The sequence below is a fragment of the Rosa chinensis genome, chromosome 3, assembly GCF_002994745.2.
Source record: "Rosa chinensis cultivar Old Blush chromosome 3, RchiOBHm-V2, whole genome shotgun sequence".
NCBI classification, from domain to species: domain Eukaryota; kingdom Viridiplantae; phylum Streptophyta; class Magnoliopsida; order Rosales; family Rosaceae; genus Rosa; species Rosa chinensis.
The window spans coordinates 3,089,529-3,108,508 of NC_037090.1; the positions used below are offsets into that span (position 1 = coordinate 3,089,529).

The window sequence follows — 18,980 nt, forward strand, 5'->3', positions numbered from 1 at the left end:
TGTTCTTTTGTTTGATGGGTATGATTTTACTTTTAACAACGATTTCTATTCACGGCCAAGTAACCTAACATACAAGTTTCTTTCAAAAGAGAAGTGATTCTAATTCAAAGTTTGGAGTTTGAATTTTCACTCCAATTGTACATGTATATAAGTCTATGATGTCCTCAGGATCTAAATTAAATAAATTTAACAGTGAAAAAAAATTATAGAATCACTTTTTTTTTTTTTTTTGATAAATAGAATCACATTTCATAATAAGGTTAAATTAGTGCGTTCGGTTAAATTATTTGCCTAAAACCGGCCACCAAGCTAACCACCTTAGTTTTAGCTTACTGACATCAACACCGATAAGTTAACTTCCATAAACTCTTGTAAAACACAATCAACCAAAGCTTAAATCCAACCACATCTCAACTACATTCGACCATCTATTGCACGTTTCTCGTATTGTCAATGTTTCTCAGCTTTCCTCAGAGCGGTTTCAATTTTTCGGTACCAAAAAGTCCACCCCCTGCCTCTTTTTAACAAGTATGACCTTCCTCAAACAAAAACAATATACAATATTTCCAAGACATTATCATCATCATCAATCATTAACATCCAGTTCATCATTGCTAACACAAAAGCTAATCACCTCCCGGGTCTCATGCCCCAACCACGTTCCTCAAGAACAACAATTCTCAAAGCACAAGTCCTCCCACAATTAATATCACCGACACAGAAAATAAAATAAAAAAATCCTCGTGCCCCGTGAAACGACGTCGTTCTTCTTCCAAATCAAAAACCTAAAATTTCAGAGTCATGGACTGAGAGAGAGAGAGAGAAAAAAACAGAGAACCCAATCCTTTCATGGCTCTCTCCTCGTCTTCGTCGTCACCGTCCAAGGGCATAGTGGTAACTGTCCCGGTACTGGTCCTCTCGGTCTCGGTCGCCGCCGTCTTCTTCTTCTTCCTCCTCTCCTCTCTCTCGTCCTGCTCCTGCGGCGGCGTCGGCCGTATCGCCGTCGCCGGCGTTCCGAGTCAGTCCGGCGGAGGAGATGTGGCTGCGGCGACCGGAAGGTGGGAGAGCGGCGAGACGATACGGTCGTCAAAGGAGGATGTGGAGTGGGTGAAGGATCAGATCCGAGTGAATGGGCTGCATATGCAGGATAACGTGTTGCGTAAGGGAATTAACCCTAGGACTCGGGCTCAGCAGCTCCAGGATCTCTTGCAGTATGTGTACTCTCTTTCTGATAATCTCTCTGTATAATGAATGTGTTTGTTTTTGTGATTGGAATGCGAAATTTGGATATGCTTTTAGAGTTGCTAGTTCAATTGTTTGTAAAGGGGGAAATGTTCATTGATGACTGCAACAATGTGTGGAAAAAGTCTTGGTTCTCTAATCTTTAATTTGAAGTTGTGAGCTTTTAATCTATGAGTAGCAGCTCTTTTGATTCAATTCTGTTTACGATTGCGATTTCATTCAAATTGTTCGCCTAAATTTATCTACTTTACTCTGCATTATGTCTCTGAGTGTTCTAGATGTGGTAACTGGCAAGTGTATAAAGGTCTTCTGGTTGGTTGATGTGAAGAACACGGTTAAGTAGGGGGGAAAAGGGAAAAGATTAAGTCTGTCAAGACTTGGAGTGTACAGTAGAGTATGTCTTTATAGTGATTGCTTCTTTGATACCTTGTGTTTAGGTTTCTTTGCAGAAGATTCTCTTGCCATGTATGCTACATATTATGATTGTATTTATGATTTCCTTAACTTGGTTGGGAGTTTTTGTTTCTCCCCTTATTTTGGGAGGGTGCTATTGTTATGTGTGGTGAATTGGTGAAATGAAAAATGAGCATTCAACTGTCTGTGATTTTGTAACTTTTCCTACAAAGTTTTTGATCTATATTTTACAATCTTTCAGGTACAAGGGTATATCTCACTATGAAGGACCTGACTCTGGAAATCACACTGCCCTCCCATGCCCTGGTGAGCTCCTTACTGAAGAACACCACAGTAACTATGGTGAGCCTTGGGCAGGCGGGCGAGATGTTTTTGAGTTCCTTGCTCAGTCCAGCCATCTTAAGCCTGATTCAAAGGTTCTTGAGATTGGCTGTGGTACCCTCCGAGTTGGTTTGCACTTCATTCGTTATCTTCATCCCGGACACTTCCACTGTCTCGAAAGAGATGAGCTCTCACTAATGGCTGCCTTTAGATATGAGCTTCCTTCCCAAGGTCTTCTTCATAAGCGCCCTTTAATTGTGAAAGGTGACAACATGGACTTCAGCAGATTTGGTTCTGACGTTGTGTATGATTTGATCTATGCTAGTGCTGTGTTTCTTCATATGCCTGGTGATCTTGTGTGGCTTGGGTTAGAGAGATTGACAAATAAATTGAAACCTTATGATGGGCGGATCTTTGTGTCCCATAATATCAAGTTCTGCTCACGGTTGGGAGGGGACGAGTGTAAAAAACGGCTTACGAAGCTGGGCCTGGAGTATGTCGGAAAACATACACATGACAGCTTGCTTTTTAATCATTATGAGATCTGGTTTGAGTTTAAGCGGACAAAGGCCTAGAGTTGCATTCATTTATTCATTTGTTTTGGGTCCTAATTTATGTTCACAATGTGAAGCAGTGGGTGGCTGCAGTGCTCTTGTTGTATTGGTTTGACATCTCTGGCCACCTTTCTTTGAAGATCAAGCCATAACCTCCTATTTATGATTGTAGGTTTTAGAGTGGCAGATCGGTGTAGTTTCTACTTGTATGGATCATCAGTTTGTGCAGGAGGCTGTGGCCTGCTTTGTATTTTTGAATAGGAAAAGGAGTACATGTACGGTTCTGATAACATTTGCAATGAAGTTTGCGTAATCAATTTATTCTTTCCAACACTTTGCATATAGATTGTAACATTCCTGGACAGCATCTCGAGCTCATCTCATACTTTATTGTCGGCCTCAATATTGGATTTAAACAGCAGGGAAGCAGGAAGAAACGGCTTCATTATCTAATTTCTGAGTGCAATGGGAAGCAGGAAGAAACAGCTTCATTATCTAATTTCTGAGTGCAATTTTGATTTTAAGCAGGAAAACGTTTGGCATGTGACATTTTGTACCCTGCATTTTGGTGTTTAGTTTTTCAGTTTACGATTGTAATCATTCTATTCTACATTTTTCACAATGTCAAGTGATTTGGTGTTTAAAAAACCAGAGTGCCTCTTTGATAAAACAAAGATTTGATTTTACAATGCAACTCGGATTTTCTTTCTTCATTCTTAATGTGGGATGCATGTTCTTGTTAAATGAAACCTAGAATTGGCTTATCATTTCATTCTTAAGGTGGGATAATGTCCCAGTTCAATAACATGATAGAATTAGGATTGGCCAAGTTATAAGAAACACAAAGACCAAAATTGCAAATGAGAAAAGAATGCAATGGTTCAAAAAATTCAAAAATACAGTGGTATTGGAACTATGAAGCATGAACTGCCAATTTTTCACGTAAAACGACGACGTATGTAGAGTCCATATTTCTATCACTCCCAAAACCCTGAAATGCTAAACTTCCTGGGAGTAGGAGAAGCAAGTCAGAACTCAGAAAGAGCAAGACAGAACTCCAAGTCTCCAACAATGCATTCTTCACGAATCCTAAGCACAACACTGAGCAAGAAAAGCTCGAGTTTCCTGTCCTCTCTATCCGGCTATTCTCACAGTGACAGTAACCACACTCCATCACTGCACCGCTCTATCTTCTCCACGACGCAACTAGACAACTCATGGGTGAACAAGATCAAGGGTGTCTTCACCGGCAATAAGACATCCCCAGATGAACCAAAGCTCAGCTCCGACTCATTCACCCTGTTCCGTACGCCCCTTCTGACTTTAGCTACTCAACTTTGTTTGATTTTGCTTTCTGGTTATTGCTGATTAGCCATTTATGTGATTAAAGTCTCAAGCTTTCGATAAGCCCAGATCATATTGAGAAGAAAGATTGAAATTTTAGCTGCTGTCAATTCAAATTTTGCATATTTTTTAGTTATATGCTTAGCTTTTGATAAACCCATTTGATATATTAAAGAAAGAATGAAATTTTGGCTGCTGCATCATCCACATTTGCATAGCTGTTGTATAACAGTAGGTGTAATTGGCCTTTTTAGCCTATTGATGAAGTTGATTCCATCTGAAGCAGAAGAGCTATCTCACCCTTTTCTTTTCTTTCAGATTTTGCATATGTATTATGGGCCATTTAGTTCTAGCATTTGGTTGAGCTTAATTGTTTACAGTTGAGATTGGTTGGGAGTTTATGGATCCCTTTAAGTAGTAGTAACTGTTTGTTTATTGGGTTGATACTAGGATTTGCGGATGAGTTGAAGACTGCTAGAAGAGTAGGGGCATTCAAGCAATACATTGTTGGGAGAAGCAGTGAAGCGACTTTTGCCAATGCATTCGAGAAGCAGGAATTGATAATATGATATCTCGGAGGATTTGATTCTACTGGAGAGGTTGGTTTTCCCATTTTTAAGGAGTTGATGTTTTCTTTATCTAATTTTTGTACCAGAGAAATTACTGTTCCGGCGGTATCTGTCTAGTAAGTGCTACTGTTTTAAAAATTCAAGTCTCATAGGCTAGTTAAAGGTTGGATCAAGTCTTAGACTCATCCCAATTAGTTAAGTCATCTCTATATTCTTAAGAATAAGTGTCATTTGACACTCAATCTTTGTTTCCTATGCTCTGGTCTATTTGGGAATCAGGATAATTCTCCAGAAAACTATTGAATCCTAAATCATTTTGATGCTAATATTTGTGACAATGACATTGCATAGCACACCTGAATGTTTTTCCTCTATTATCAACACAATCCTTTTCCATATTCTTTGCCAATCTCTCATTGCAATTGACCATTTCAAAGCTGAGGTATTTGTTCCTCTTTAAAATGCTAATATTGTCACTCCAGAAGCTTCATGATACAAAGAATGTACCCCAAAAGTATTTGTTTATTGACACGCGTTAGTATTAGGTTATGTCTTTCAAAAGTGTCTTGTTTAGTTTCTTGATTATGGCTTTAGGTCTTCTGTTTTGTAGAATCTCCAAATCACGCAAAAACAAGAAGCAGCAAAGTAATGTAAATGCACAATAGCTGATGTTGAGAATGCACTTGCAAAGTTCACCTGGGCCAGAGAAGCACACAACAAGATAGAAAAGTTGAAAGCAGATGGGAAACCAATTCCAACAAACATTGGCGAGGTATTATATCTTAAATTTTGCTTTCCTTCATACATCCCAGGTTAGTGAAAATCACCACATAGGGATAAACCATACTAAGTTAGTATCTCTAAATTGGTGAAATTATGAGTAGTCAATTTCAGAATGTCTTATGGCTTCTCCAAGTCAGTGTGCCTTCTTTGTTTTGTCATCTCTGGGGAGACTTTATGATAAGTAGGATCTGTTTGTGGTTAATTTTTGGTTTGAGGTCTGGTTTTTATCTCTCTATGCAGTTGCTTGCTTGTTCTGGCAGCTGAGTTTAAATGTGTGTGTGATTGCTTTTAAGATGAATTAGGTTACAGGAATTTTCTTCCTTCCAATGAACTAAATTTGTATCGCGTCTGTGTGTGTGTGTGTGAGAGAGAGAGAGGACTGAGGGAAAATGGGAGGGATTGAGAGGGGTTTGGTGATTAATGAAATATTGGATAGGGCAATTTCTGGCACATTGTTTATGGAGACCTGGATTGATTTGAGTACTCTTCTTCGTAAACTATATTCTGATCAAAGTTTAGCATTTTATGAAACCTCGCACTTTAGTAACCCATCAGAATGCAACTGCACGACTGTTTTTCTGTCGGTAGTACATATATAGATCAAATGGTAACCCCATTAGTCATGTAGAAACTTCAAGTTTGATTTTTCTGGATATTTCCTTGAAATAAAAATGTGGGAAGTTCATTAATAACTGAAAGTTTCTGTTATGTAGGTGCAAAAGTTGATGTGTTCAACCCCATTTGACCTTGCTCAGTCTAATTTGGCTAAGAGTGGACAAATTAGTAGGAATGCACTTTGTCCGTGTGGTTCCAAGAAATGATACAAGCGGTACTTCAGCCTCGCATGCTTTATCAATACTTGGCAGTTCTTGATTCTGAGAGATGATTATAGCTTAAAACCTTTTGAACTTCATATTTCCCAGGTTTATAATTGATAAGCGTATTGGTTTATGTGGTATTTGATATGAAGGTGCTGTGGAAAGCATAACTGATCGCAGAATAAGAGGGAAGGAAAATCTTACTGCAGTCCACAGGCACCTCAAGCTCGAAGAAAGAATTTTCAGTTTTTGGATTTTTTATGATTCTACTCTACTTGCTGAGATCAAATGTATTAATATCTTGTTATACAATAAATTGCTGTGAAATTGAGGTTGCGGAAGTTTTGATTATAAAGGGTTTTACCATTCTTATTAACTGTCCATAATTTTCGCAGAAAAGAAAAGGGATTTTCTTTCCATAAAAAATGTGGAGTATAAGAGTATCTCTAGTATTTACTATACACATAAAGGATCCAATTCGACATCAAACAACCCTAAAATAGATATTAAAGAATGGAGTCTTTCTCTCTTCTGTAATTGAGCATGTACTGAAAAAGAACACGGGAATTTAATGATGTAACGTTATGAAAGATTAGTACTTAATTATATTAAGCAAATAGCTCATTGTTTCAAAAAGTAGAAGGCATACTGATATCATGTCAAAACCAACAAAACACAATTAGATAAGTCACCGTCACTAGTAATATCTCTTCGCCACATTTCTTCACAAACATCAAAACAAAAGGTACATATTAACTCTTGTTAATAATCCTGCATCTCCCACAACAAAACACAACTAGATAAATCACTGTCACTAGTAATATCTCTTTGCCACATTTATTCACAAACATCATAATAAAAGGATCATATTATCAGAAGTTTCAATCCTGCATCCATTCAACTCATTGAGTTCTATGCCTCTTGGTTGCCGCATCACTGAAAACAACACATTCATTCGTAAATACATTGAGGGAAATCAATACAGAACAAACCAAACCATGTTCAAGGATAAGAAAAAGGATCATAAATCTTACCTTGATTGGCCTGGCGCAACATCATCTGTGGCTGCTGGGGCACTGAAAGTAATACATTCTTATATATGTCAACGGAGATCACAAAAGAACAAAATAAACCATGTTCAAGGATAGGAAAAAGGATCGTAAATCTTATTGGCCTGGCGCAACATCAGCACCTGTGGCTGCTGGGACACTGAAAGTAATACATTCTTATATACGTCAACAGAGATCAATAAAGAACAAACCAAGCCATATTCAAGGATAGGAAAAGGATCATAAATCTTACCTTGATTGGCTTGGCGCAACATCAATATCTGTGGTTGCTGGGGCACTGAAAGTAACACAGAATTCTTAAATACATCGAGGAAGATCAATAAAGAACAAACCAAACCATATTCAAGGATAGGAGAAAGGATCATAAATCTTACCTTGTTTGTTCCGGGCGAACAACTGTGGGACTCCTGAACAAGAGAAAGTTAATAGGATGATTATAGGTGACCAAAGATGATTAAAAATAAATTAAAAAAAGCAAAGGAATATTACACATGCTACTAAGAAACTCACTGTAACAGTGTAGCAGCGTACTGATTAATCTCTTCACTGTTAATGCCTACACCATCTGTGCTGGTGCTTTCCAGCCTAGACCAGACACCCCTGAATCAAAAGAGAAGTAATTATAGGTTTATAGCAACACATGAAATCTTTGTATAATTTTCAGAGGGAAAAAAAAAAAAAAACCTTACAATGGATCAAGCGCCGTAAGCTGAGGAGGGTTAGCTGATGTTCCAGCGTAAGCTGAGGAGACATGAGCAGCCAATGCACCCCTGAATCAGAAGACAAGCAATTATAGGTTTTTTTAAGCCAAAACTTGCATATTAGCTAAAGACACCACTGAATCAACAGAGAAGCAATTATATATAGGTTTATAAGCAAAACATGAAATCTTTGTATAATTTTCAGAGAAAAGAAAAACTTACAATGGATCAGGCCCCGTAAGAGGGGGTGGGTTAGCTGATGTTCCAGCGCCAGCTGAGGAGACATGAGGAGGCAATACACCCCTGAATCAGAAGAGAAGCAATTATATATAGGTTTATAAGCAAAACGTGAAATCTTTGTATAATTTTCAGAGAAAAGAAAAACTTACAATGGATCAGGTGATAGGAGCATTTTAATGCGACGTTTTAACTGTATTTCCCTACATTTTTCTGCGCCATTTCCTTGAAAAATCCCTGCTTTGGAAAGTTTCCATTCTTTGATTGGGAAAGTTCCTTATTGTAGAAAGTTTCCATTTTTGTAGTTTTCATTTCTCATTTTTTAGGAAAGTTTCTATTTTTCATTTTTAGAAAGTTTCTATTTTCAGGACCTCCGAGCTAAAGAGTGGAAATGAACGCACGAATGGAAAGAGGAGCTTGCGAACATCAAGACAAACGAATATGAGAGAAAATGGGCCACACAATTGAGCAGAAATGAAGAAATAAGCTTTCCTGTTCCAACCAGGAAATCCTACAAAATGGAGGAAGGCTTCCCAAGCAAGTTTCCAACGCAGCCATGAAAAAGAAATGGAAAAATGAAGTGTCTAGACGTTGGAGGAAGAAAAGACTTGAAGTTGAAGCAACGAAGCCCAAGAACTATATGGATTTGAGTTGGATTTTCGGCAAAATGGATCAAGGCCCATAAAAGCCCATGGAATTAGGGTTTTGTGACGTAATGGAGATAGTTTTGGGAATTAAATCTGATTTTTCCATGGGAAATCATGAAGATAATGTGAAAAATCAAGAAGAAATCAAGGAAAAACGTTGGAAATATTATAGGGAGAGTTTCAAGGGATTGTGCAACAAGAAAAAGCTCAAAACAAGTCCAGATTCGTTCCTAAAGCCCCTCAATATATTTTGGACGAAAATAAGGAATAAAATCTGCATTTTGTCATGAAAATCAAGAGAAAATCAAGGGATGACGTTAAAGGTAGTCCATGGAGAGATTTAAGGAAGAAAATGTTCAAAAACAAGTCCAGATTCGTTCCTACAATTCCTAAAGGAATTTTGGCCGAAAATAGAGAAGAAAATCAGAAAATATTCAAGGAATTTCGTCAAGAATATATTAGGGAATCTTCTTGGAGTTTTGTGATTGGTTGGATGACACACTAGGGCTTATTTGGCAATTTCTCATTGGTGGAAGGCATGTGGAATTATTAATTTAATTCCTTGGAAAATAAAGCAGAAAATACACGGCTTGGAGGCCAAGTTTTGCCGTTCCCTATATAAACTCTACACCCTAGACGTCACTAACCACCCCCATAATTCAGAAAATTCTCTCTACGCGAAAGCTCTCTCCATCCTCTAGTGCATTCAACGTTTCAAGCAAGGAAGAAGAAGAAGAAGAGGGAGCCGTGTGCATCATCATCCATCCTCCACCTTGAAGCTTGCTTTCGAGATTCAAGAATCCATAACGTTTCATCCTTCATCCCCATCTCCATCTCACGGTGTAATTCAACCTCTTTCTTTGTAATCTTGCTTTGTTTCGTGAGACTTGTTTCTAGTTGACATTCATGTTTGAACAAAGTTTATATTCTGAAAATTTATGATTGAATGAAGATTTCATTTCTTACTTTGTGATTCCAAAGTTGCTTATGTGTGATTGTTCGATTGAATTTGCTTTATAGATAACTTTTGTATTTTAATCTTATGTAGTTCGAAACACTTAGGGTTTTGATATGAATGGTGCTAGATTTAAGAACATGATTCAACTTTTTGTGTTGTGAACTTAAATAAAAAGTAGTAAATGTTTTGGACAAAAATCGAATTCAATTGAAGAGGATTGCAATTAGGTGAACTTATTCATACTAAGTTGTACACTTGAGTTGATAGCCTTTCTATGTGTTTCATGCGTTGAACATGTCATGATTGACTAGCTTTCTAGGGCTTGATTACATGTTTGATAGGATTAATCTTTGTGCTTTCACTTAGATTAATTAGCATTGAAAAGTAAAATATGGGAAATCGTTTGATTTCGAATGTTTCACATGATCAACTTCTTTCACATGACTTGGAAGAACAATGTAGGGTTCATTCGAATTCAATTGTAAACTTGGTTTTAATCTTTGTTTCTTACATTCCATTCTTGTATTTGTGTTTTTTGTTTATACTTAGTTTTAATTCTTTTAATTTTCGAAAAACCAAAATCCTAAAAACCCCCCTAAATTCGTGAATAGTGTTTATATGTGTGAATATGATACTTTGTTTTTATTTTAATTGTTTAAATTGTCTTACATTGACAGGTGTACCCTCAATCCCCGGAATAGAACGATCCCTACTTGCTTATACTACTAATGATATTTCTAGGGTTAAATTATATACTTGCTTTGAGAGTATCATCAGGTCCCGTAAGAAGGGGTGGGTTAGCAGTTAGCTGATGTTCCAGCGCCAGCTGAGGAGACATGAGGAGGTAATACACCCCTGAATCTGAAGAGAAGCAATTATAGATTTTTTTAAGCCAAAACTTGTATAGCTACTAAAGACACCCCTGAATCAAATCCAATACATGTTATCTTTGGATAATGTTACTTCCCTAGTGGCAACATGTTCAGTTGCTTCTCTTTCCTTAATTGAAGAAGACACATGAGGGAAAATTACAAGACAGCAAAGGTAAAATAGAAGACAAATTAAGGCAAACAAACAACTAGACATAAGGTTCATGATAAGGAGATGCTTAACAGAGACAATACATTATGCACACAGTTATAGCGACCACCACAATAATGTAAAAATTTATCAGAGAATCAGGAATATGAGCAAAGCACACATCAATAGATGGAAATCAAATATGCAAAATCACAAACAAATCATAAAAAACATAGTTAAACCTTGCAATCAGTAACTTATTTTACAAACCCTAAAACCATTAACCTTAAGCCCATGAAATCGAAATATGCAAACCACTAACTTATTTACAAATCATTACCTTGCCGAAGCCGAGGTAGCGCTGGCGGCCAACGCCAGCTCAAACATGAGTTGAGTGTGTCGAGCATGGGCGGCGTTAGCCAGGGCCACATTTTGGGACAGATATTGGCTCAGCAACTGTCCTGCTTGAGCTTGAAGATGCGCTGGTGGCTGGTTGGGGAGCGGATACCTGACAACACCAATATGCAAATCACACACAAATCATAAACAACATAGTTAAACTTTGCAAATCACCATCTTATTTACGAACCCTAAACCCATTTCCTTAAACCAATGAAATCATCGAAATATGCAAACCACTAACTTATTTACAAATCATTACCTTGCCGAGGCTGAGGACGCCAGCTCAAGCATGAACTGAATGTGTCGAGCATGGGCCGCGTCAGCCAGGGCCATAATTTGGGACAGATATTGGCTCAACTGTTCTGGTTGAGCTTGAAGATGCGCCGGTGGCCGATTAGGCAGCGGATTGTTCCTGACACCAAGGATTGCTTGCTCTTTAAGGAAAAAAAAAAAAGAAGGAAAAAATGTGCAAGGGTCTAGGGTTTGGGCTTCAACTCACGGGATCTGTAGTGGAGCCATCCAAGGTCGAGCCTGTAAGGGCTTGTCCGATAACGTTTTTAAAAATGATTTTTCAAAAACCAATTTTGAAAATAAAAAAGAGAAAACAAGATTGGATTTTTGAGATTCGAAAATGTGTCCGGTAGCTTATTCCGAAAACAATTTTCAAAACCGAGAGAAGATGGCTACTAGAGATGAGAGAGAGACCTGAGAATATGGAAGAAGAGAGCACGTTCTTCTTTTTTCTTTGTTTTGGAAAATATATCTCCGTGTTTTCTAAAATATGAGAATGAAAAGGTGAAAACGTCTATTTGTCGTTTTCTTGTTTTACGAGTAAAATTAAAAATTATTTTCTGCATATTTGAAAACAGACCAACGAACGCATTTTCAAGCCATTTTCATATTATAAAATGAAAAAGATGACTTGAAAACGTTACCGAATGCCACCTAAGTGTCCCAGTGGCTGATTGAGGGGCGGATTGCTCCTGAAAACATCAAGGGATTTGAAAGAATTGAACTTGAGGAACAGAAAAAAAAAAAAAAAAAAAAAAACAGAGAGACCAATATGAAAAGATTGGGCTTTCGAAATAACACATTAAAATAAACAAAAACAAAAATTAGGCCCAAAACATCTTCAACTAACAAAACCCCTACAGAAAACTCACTGGCTCATTGGGACGACGGGGCCGTCCAACCTCATAGTAACAGAAGCTTTGTTTGGAACGATTTGGTTATTCTCCAAGGTGCTATTATCCACTATACAGAAATTATCTAACATACGGAAACCTCCTTTGAGCAAAGTAAACTCTGTTGGGTCTCGATTCCGTATAATTTGGAGGCATGTTGTGGACTGTGGAGGAGGAGGGTCGATGCTGAGCTGAAAAAAGACCATGAAAGGCATTGTGAGAGTTTGATGAGAGAGGAGAGTGAGAGAGCTACTCTCAGAAAACTGTAATTATAGGCTGGTCTTCAGCACTCTCGTAGTGTTGTCGTTTTGTACTCTTTGTTATTACACTCATGTTAATTTAGTGTTGTCGTTTTGTACTCTTCGTTATTACACTCATGTTTATTTATTACACTGATGGTTGACTCAGTCGTTTGACTTCTTTTCTTTTTGTTTTTCGTTTTTCTTTCCTTTGTAGCGATTTAGGCCCTGTTTGGTTGGTGGAAAGGAAATGAATCATTTTCCTTTCCATTGGGAAAGTGAATCCTGAAGGGGGGGGGGACCAATTTCCTCCACTTTTTCCTTTCCTTTGGGAACCAATTTCCCTTCCTTGGCTGTCCCAAACGCAGGAAATGAAACACTTTCCTTTCCCAATGCCCAGATTCTGGGAAACAAATATGGGTAGAGTATTTCTTTTTTCCTTCTAAACTATATCTCCTTTCAATAATAGCGCAAACCAAAAAAAAAAAAAAACTAAATCACCTTTAGTTTGGGTGCTACAGGACGAGCTCGCGCCACCTCACTATCCGAACAAATCCAATTACAGCACCAGCGGCCTGACATCCACCTCGCGCAACCTACTAGTCCGAAATAACTGCTGCAATATTCCATCCATCCCTCACCAAAACACGATGAACAACCAATACTGCAATACCCTCAAGGCCACCACAAAAAGTCAAAAAGGACTATTCAAACAGCGGTCCCCTTATGAGCAAAGAGAGCGTCGAGTAAGGCTGTGTTTTCACTGTGACGAGCCCTATAAGAAACCGATACTAGCAATACTGGAGTGCCCCTCTTAGCCTAAAACCATCCAAGATGCTACTACTGCAACCTTAAGCACAGATTAGGCCTCATCCAAAAACCCGCAGATTAAGTAGGCCGATGGAGGCCCGCCGTCCCTACCAGTCAAAAAGCCCGCAAAATGTCTGGATTTGGATTTGGATACACATTAAATATCTTGCTGAAGTATTCACTATTCTACAAGCACATCAATTGAAAGTAAAGCTATCAAAATGTTCATTTGGGCAACAATCAGTTAACTATTTGGGCCACACAATTTCTTTGCAAGAGTGGCAATGGAACCAGCTAAAGTTCAGTGCCTTTCCATGGCACTCAGGGCTCTATGATACCACCGCATGTTCTATAAAAGGTAGGCCTTTCAAAAAAATCTCCATTGAAGTTGACAGATGCTTTGAACTGAGGGGCGTGATCCCACCCCTCATGTTCTTTAGGGTTTAGCCTCTCTTGCCTAAGTATGTGTCAAGCAACATAATTTCTCAAGGGCCTCATTGTACCTCTCTGAGAAGCTCTAATTTGCTTTGCATTTTTAAAGTCAAGAGCTTTATACAGTATATGGATTTGAAGTAAAGAAGAGAAATATAAGCAAAGCCTGTTTTACAAGGACTTTCAATTCACCTCGTCTAGAACTTATATTTATAATCTTGGGGCCCATAAAAAGTTATACAAAGAGAAAAAAGGCCACAAAATAATAGAGCATAAATGGTCAACACAGTAATTCTTAAATCCTAAACCCTAAGCTCCCTCCAACATTTTCTTATTCTTTATGTTTTGCTCCAAAGAAAAATAAACCTCTTACACAATAAGGACATGCAAGAAGCAAGTATTGCCATGAAGTCATTGCAATTTGATAGTGAAGGAGTACCATATTTGCAATTGGTTGTTTGCTTTGAGAGTTGTGTTTCTTTCTTTTGGTTTGAGAGTAAGTTCATCCATGAAGGTAATATTTCTAAACTTATAGATATGTTGGTGCATTAGATCTGCAATAGTGTTACTATACCCAATAGGCCAATACTGCATTTTTCAAGTCAAATTTTTTGTTTTCATTGTTTTAATCCCTAAACAAGAACTTTTCCTTGGTAAACTTCCGATTTTCATTTTGATTTCTGTATGAGAATGTATGTATGTGGATGCAAGTTGTGTATGTGCAGTGAGAGAGTAATGGTTTTCTGGGAGCTATATATAGACTGAAATCTTTAGATTACTTTAACTTTTTGAAACTTATTGGCATATCTCTGGTGCAAGTGACACTACGTTTTCTACCATAATGAGATAATTTCGGTACATTAAACAAGAACCGATGATTTGCCTGCTGAAATGCTCCTTGGATATTGATTCCTAACTCACTAGTAGGGAATATAGCCATGCAGAATTAGAATTGAGTTGTTCGAACACAGCTTTCGAATCCAGTACAAGGTTTTCTCTTTTAAAGTGGAATGTCATTGATGGCAAAGTCTTATTTCCCCTCCTAACGATCCATAACAAAGATAAAAAATACCTTGCTCTGTTGGACGCTGTCCATAATGCTGCATAACATACTTCACCATCTCTTCTCTCAAAATTGTATATGCACCTTTAACAGGCATAGAGTAAAGAGTACCTATGTCTATGAAAAATCCACCAAAAGGGCCATATTTCAGCTTGAAAAGTGCTGGATCTATATGAAGGAGCTTTTCTGCAATGCTTATACCTAAAGATTGACACTGTATGCATGCACATGTGCTGGCAAACTCTCTGTTTTCTGTATACTTCCACTTATTTTCGCATCCTTACCAAAGCTTAATGTTGTATGAGTTTCCTTTGGTGTTGTTGATGGCGGCAGACAGTAAGAGAAGCGTCGATTGGTCTCTCTAGCTAGCTAGTTGATTTAGGATTGACCGCTGCTCCATACCTAACCCAAATATGCCAGCTATCGGATTCTTAGGTCCATCATTTTGACCAAAACTGATATTCTGGTTATCAGTTCCACAACCAAAAGTTACCCTGAAGTTCATAGAGGTTTGGTTAGTGTCTGGGAAAGTAAAGATATCACTTGAAACCCGAGCCTCACTTTTGCTTCCATTGCTGTATTTGTACTTGTACACGCACATCCCTCCAATATGGATATCACATAATTGGGGAACACAAAGGGGGTCTGTACGTCGTAAGTAACGGTGTTCTACAAACTCTATATTTGAAATTTCCTCCCATGGCAGGGAAGCAATTGCTGCATCCTTCACACTGAAACCATGTATCAGCATTGCCTGTATCTGCCATTAAGTAGGGTGTATAGAGTTGTGAGCCAATGCCCATTCGCGTTACATATAATTACTCAGAGCTCGAGAAATAGGTGGTTGTATAGTTGTTGGTGTATCATTCATGAACTCCTTTGATGGGCTTATTGCTCTTGGTGAACTCAAGGACATGAGGTAATGAACTCAGTTGGTTGATATTTCAGCCATTAGTTCATGCCTTGCTTCTGGTGTGTGATTCAGTGGGAGGATAACTGAATCAAGAGGGATGAGCGGGATGCAAAAACCACAGGTGGGAATTGGCAAGACAGAAGTGAGCATGAACAAGACCAGGGTCATCATAATCTCACGCATTGTTTGCATATTTTGTGTTTTGCTTTGTGAGTAGCTCATGTGCAGTATTTATAAACCTATAAATGTGTTGATGTACAAGATATATATGTGATAAATGTGCTCTACTTAAATAAGACTTTCTTAGCTTGCATTAGTTCTGTATCTGATTTGTGGATTCTGGTAGGATTGTTCTGCTATATAATTGATGAAAATGATCTTCTGAAGGGCAACATAAGCAACTTTTTCCAACTTATTGAAGGAAAGCAATATTTTCTTTAGTTATTAGCCTTGCTGTCTTTGTCATTAAGATAATAATGAAAGAGGTTTATATAATCGAATTTAGTGAAATTTGCACTCCCCAAATTACATTCTACACTGAGAAAGTCTTAGGTAGGGCACCCCCACCACCTCACTTATACGACCATCCATTCGCGGCTTGACATCTGTGATATTTTTTCCATGTTAGATTGCTGGGAAAAAGGCTCCAAAATTTCAAAGTGAAATTCATTATCCCGCCAAGAGTTTTACCTCGATCAAAATTTCTCGATAGTTGAGTATTGCTGCCGTCTCTTTTCTCCCACTCAATTCGTCATCTTCCCTTCTTTTCCATTCCATTTCCAGACTCAATTCATCATCTTCCCTTCTTTTCCATTCCATTTCCAGATTCACCAAAATCAACATTTCTCAACCTGACAGTTCATTCTCAACGGTAAGGTATTCTCTTTTTCTTGTTGAATTTTTGTTCTACTTCTTGTCTTCTTCAGTCTTTTCTATTTTGTGAGTATTTCGTGTGAATGGGGTGGAGAGGAGATAGATTGATTTTAGTCTGGATTCTGGAAATTGTGAGGTTTTGGAGGTGGGTCTGTGATAGGAGCATTTTAATGCGGTATTTTAATAGTTAATTCCTCACATTTTGCTTAGTTAATTCCTTAACGAATCGATTTTTAACTCAATTTCTATTTTTTAGGTACATTGGAGTAGATGATGATGAAATGAGCTGTTTGGCCCTAAAATGAGCATTTTGGCCTGAGAAAGCGTGTCTTGGAGAAATTGAGCCAATGAGAAAGCGAGCTAGACAAGAAATGAGGAGTGGCAGACTAACCATCCGAACTTCAAATGAGTTGAAACTTTCCAGATTCATTCTAGAAAGCCCAAGGATCATTTCTTATGAAGAGTGCCAGAGAAAAATATGAGTGGAAGGCCTTCAAACAATCAGCCCAATTTTCTACAGAAATAAAACCGGAAAACTGGACCTGTAAGAGTTCCAGCAGCATTTCCGGCCCAACCACATGGAATAAAGCTCTGAAAATTTGTCAGGATGATCTACACTCATAGTGGAACATTTTTTATGAAGAAGTCGAAGGCTCATTCTGAAGTTTTGATGGAGAAATAATTGAAGGAATAAAGGGGAAGAAACTGACCTGAAAACAGCTCAACACCACATATTCATGTTTCCCACCCATATGAAGAAAGCATTTCTTTTTCCTTGGATACATTTTTTCTACCCTAAAAGATCATCATCACTTCCACATTTCTTCACCTTCATGCTTTGCTTTCATCATTACCTCATCTTTTACATATTTTACAAACCACTCTCATACTCCACTTTCATTATTTTTCTTCATCTCATCATTTCACTCTTCTTTTTCTTCCCTATTTAAACACCTTCTCCTCTCACTCTCAATCACCAATTCCTTCATCCATTTCATCTTCTTTGTCTCTCCATTTCCTTTCCATTTTCCTTCTCCATTCTCTAGTTGCAAAGTTCTGCGTTTTCAAGCAAGGAGAGGAAGAAGAAGAAGGAGCCGTGAAGATCATATCCTCCATCATCCACCTTGAAGGCTTGCTTCCAAGATTCAAGATCCAACCATCTAGCTCTCCATCTCCATCTCCCCTTACGGTGTAATTCATTCTTTTTCCTTGTAATGATCTTTTGTTTTCCTTGTTTGAATTCATATGAACTTGTTTCTAGTTAACAATAATGTTTAGGGTAAAGTTTAAACCCAACTTCTATGTTTAAATAAAGTTTTCGAATTCCATAATTGTGATTCTAAGTTGCTTATGTGAGTTTGTTCGATTGAATTTGCTTGATAGAAAACTTTTATATGTTTATCTTATTTGGGTCGACACTTATAGGATTTGCATGTAATTGGTGCTAGGTTTAAGAACATGAAATCGACTTTTCGTTTTGTGTAAACTTGAATCAAAGTAGTAAAGGTTTTGGACAAAAATCGAATTCAATTGAAGAGGATTGCAATTAGGTGAACTTATTCATACTAAGTTGTACACTTGAGTTGATAGCCTTTCTCTATGTGTAATGCGTTAAACATGACATGATTGACTAGCTTTCTAGGGTTTGATTGCATGTTTGATAGGATTAATCTAGGTGCTTTCGCTTAGGTTAATTAGCATTGAAAAGTAAAATATGGGAAATCATTTGCTTTCGAATGTTTCACATGATCAACTCCTCTCTCATGACTTGGAAGAACAATTATAGGGTTTGAATCGAATTTGATTACATGGAATTGATTTTGATCTTTGTTCCTTGCGTTCCACCCTTGTATATATGTTTTTACATTTTCTTTACTTTATTTATTTTAATTTTAATTTTAAGAATCCTAAACCCCCCCTTATTTGTGTTTACTTGTATATATTTATTCTTTATTTTATTTTTGTAAATAATACTTTATTATTTTAATTCTTTATTTGTTTATACAATTGTATATATTTATATTCTTTATTTTATTTTTGTAAATAATACTTTTCTTTATTTGTTTCACAATTACAAGTGTACCCTCAATCCCCGGATAGAACGATCCCTATTTGCTTATACTACTAACGATATTTCAGGGTTAAATTATGCGCTTCCCAAAGGCGCATCAGTCTGTGGGTTTTATTGGAATTGAAATCCTTTTGAGGTTTGAGAGGTGCTTTTTGTTGCGTTTCAGTCTGGGCATTTCAATTGCTTTGCCGTGGTGGTGTAAGCTGTGTGGAGAAGAGTTGTGGGCTTGGCTGTGACCCCCCGGAACAGTGGGTAATTAAACTAAATGATTATACTGATAGCCACGTTTTTTTGATTCTTTACTGATGCAATTAT

The 18,980-nt window shown here is 37.6% G+C and overlaps 1 protein-coding gene and 1 pseudogene across 1 annotated transcript; both read left to right on the forward strand.

Moving 5' to 3' along the window:
• Positions 1-640: 640 nt before the first annotated feature.
• LOC112194218 lies at positions 641-2,864 on the forward strand. The gene is made up of 2 exons (XM_024334462.2): positions 641-1,211; positions 1,898-2,864. Exons 1-2 carry the CDS (start codon positions 850-852, stop codon positions 2,550-2,552), a joined length of 1,017 nt encoding a protein of 338 aa, XP_024190230.1. The 5' UTR covers positions 641-849; the 3' UTR covers positions 2,553-2,864.
• A 663-nt stretch (positions 2,865-3,527) lies between these two features.
• LOC112192580 lies at positions 3,528-6,190 on the forward strand (annotated as a pseudogene).
• Positions 6,191-18,980: the final 12,790 nt, after the last annotated feature.

Coding starts and splice junctions, on each gene's coding strand:
- LOC112194218 (XM_024334462.2), top strand. CDS start 850: ATGGCTCTCTCCTCGTCTTCGTCGTCACCGTCCAAGGGCATAGTGGTA. Junction 1,212..1,897: donor CAGCTCCAGGATCTCTTGCA/GTATGTGTACTC, acceptor ACAATCTTTCAG/GTACAAGGGTATATCTCACT.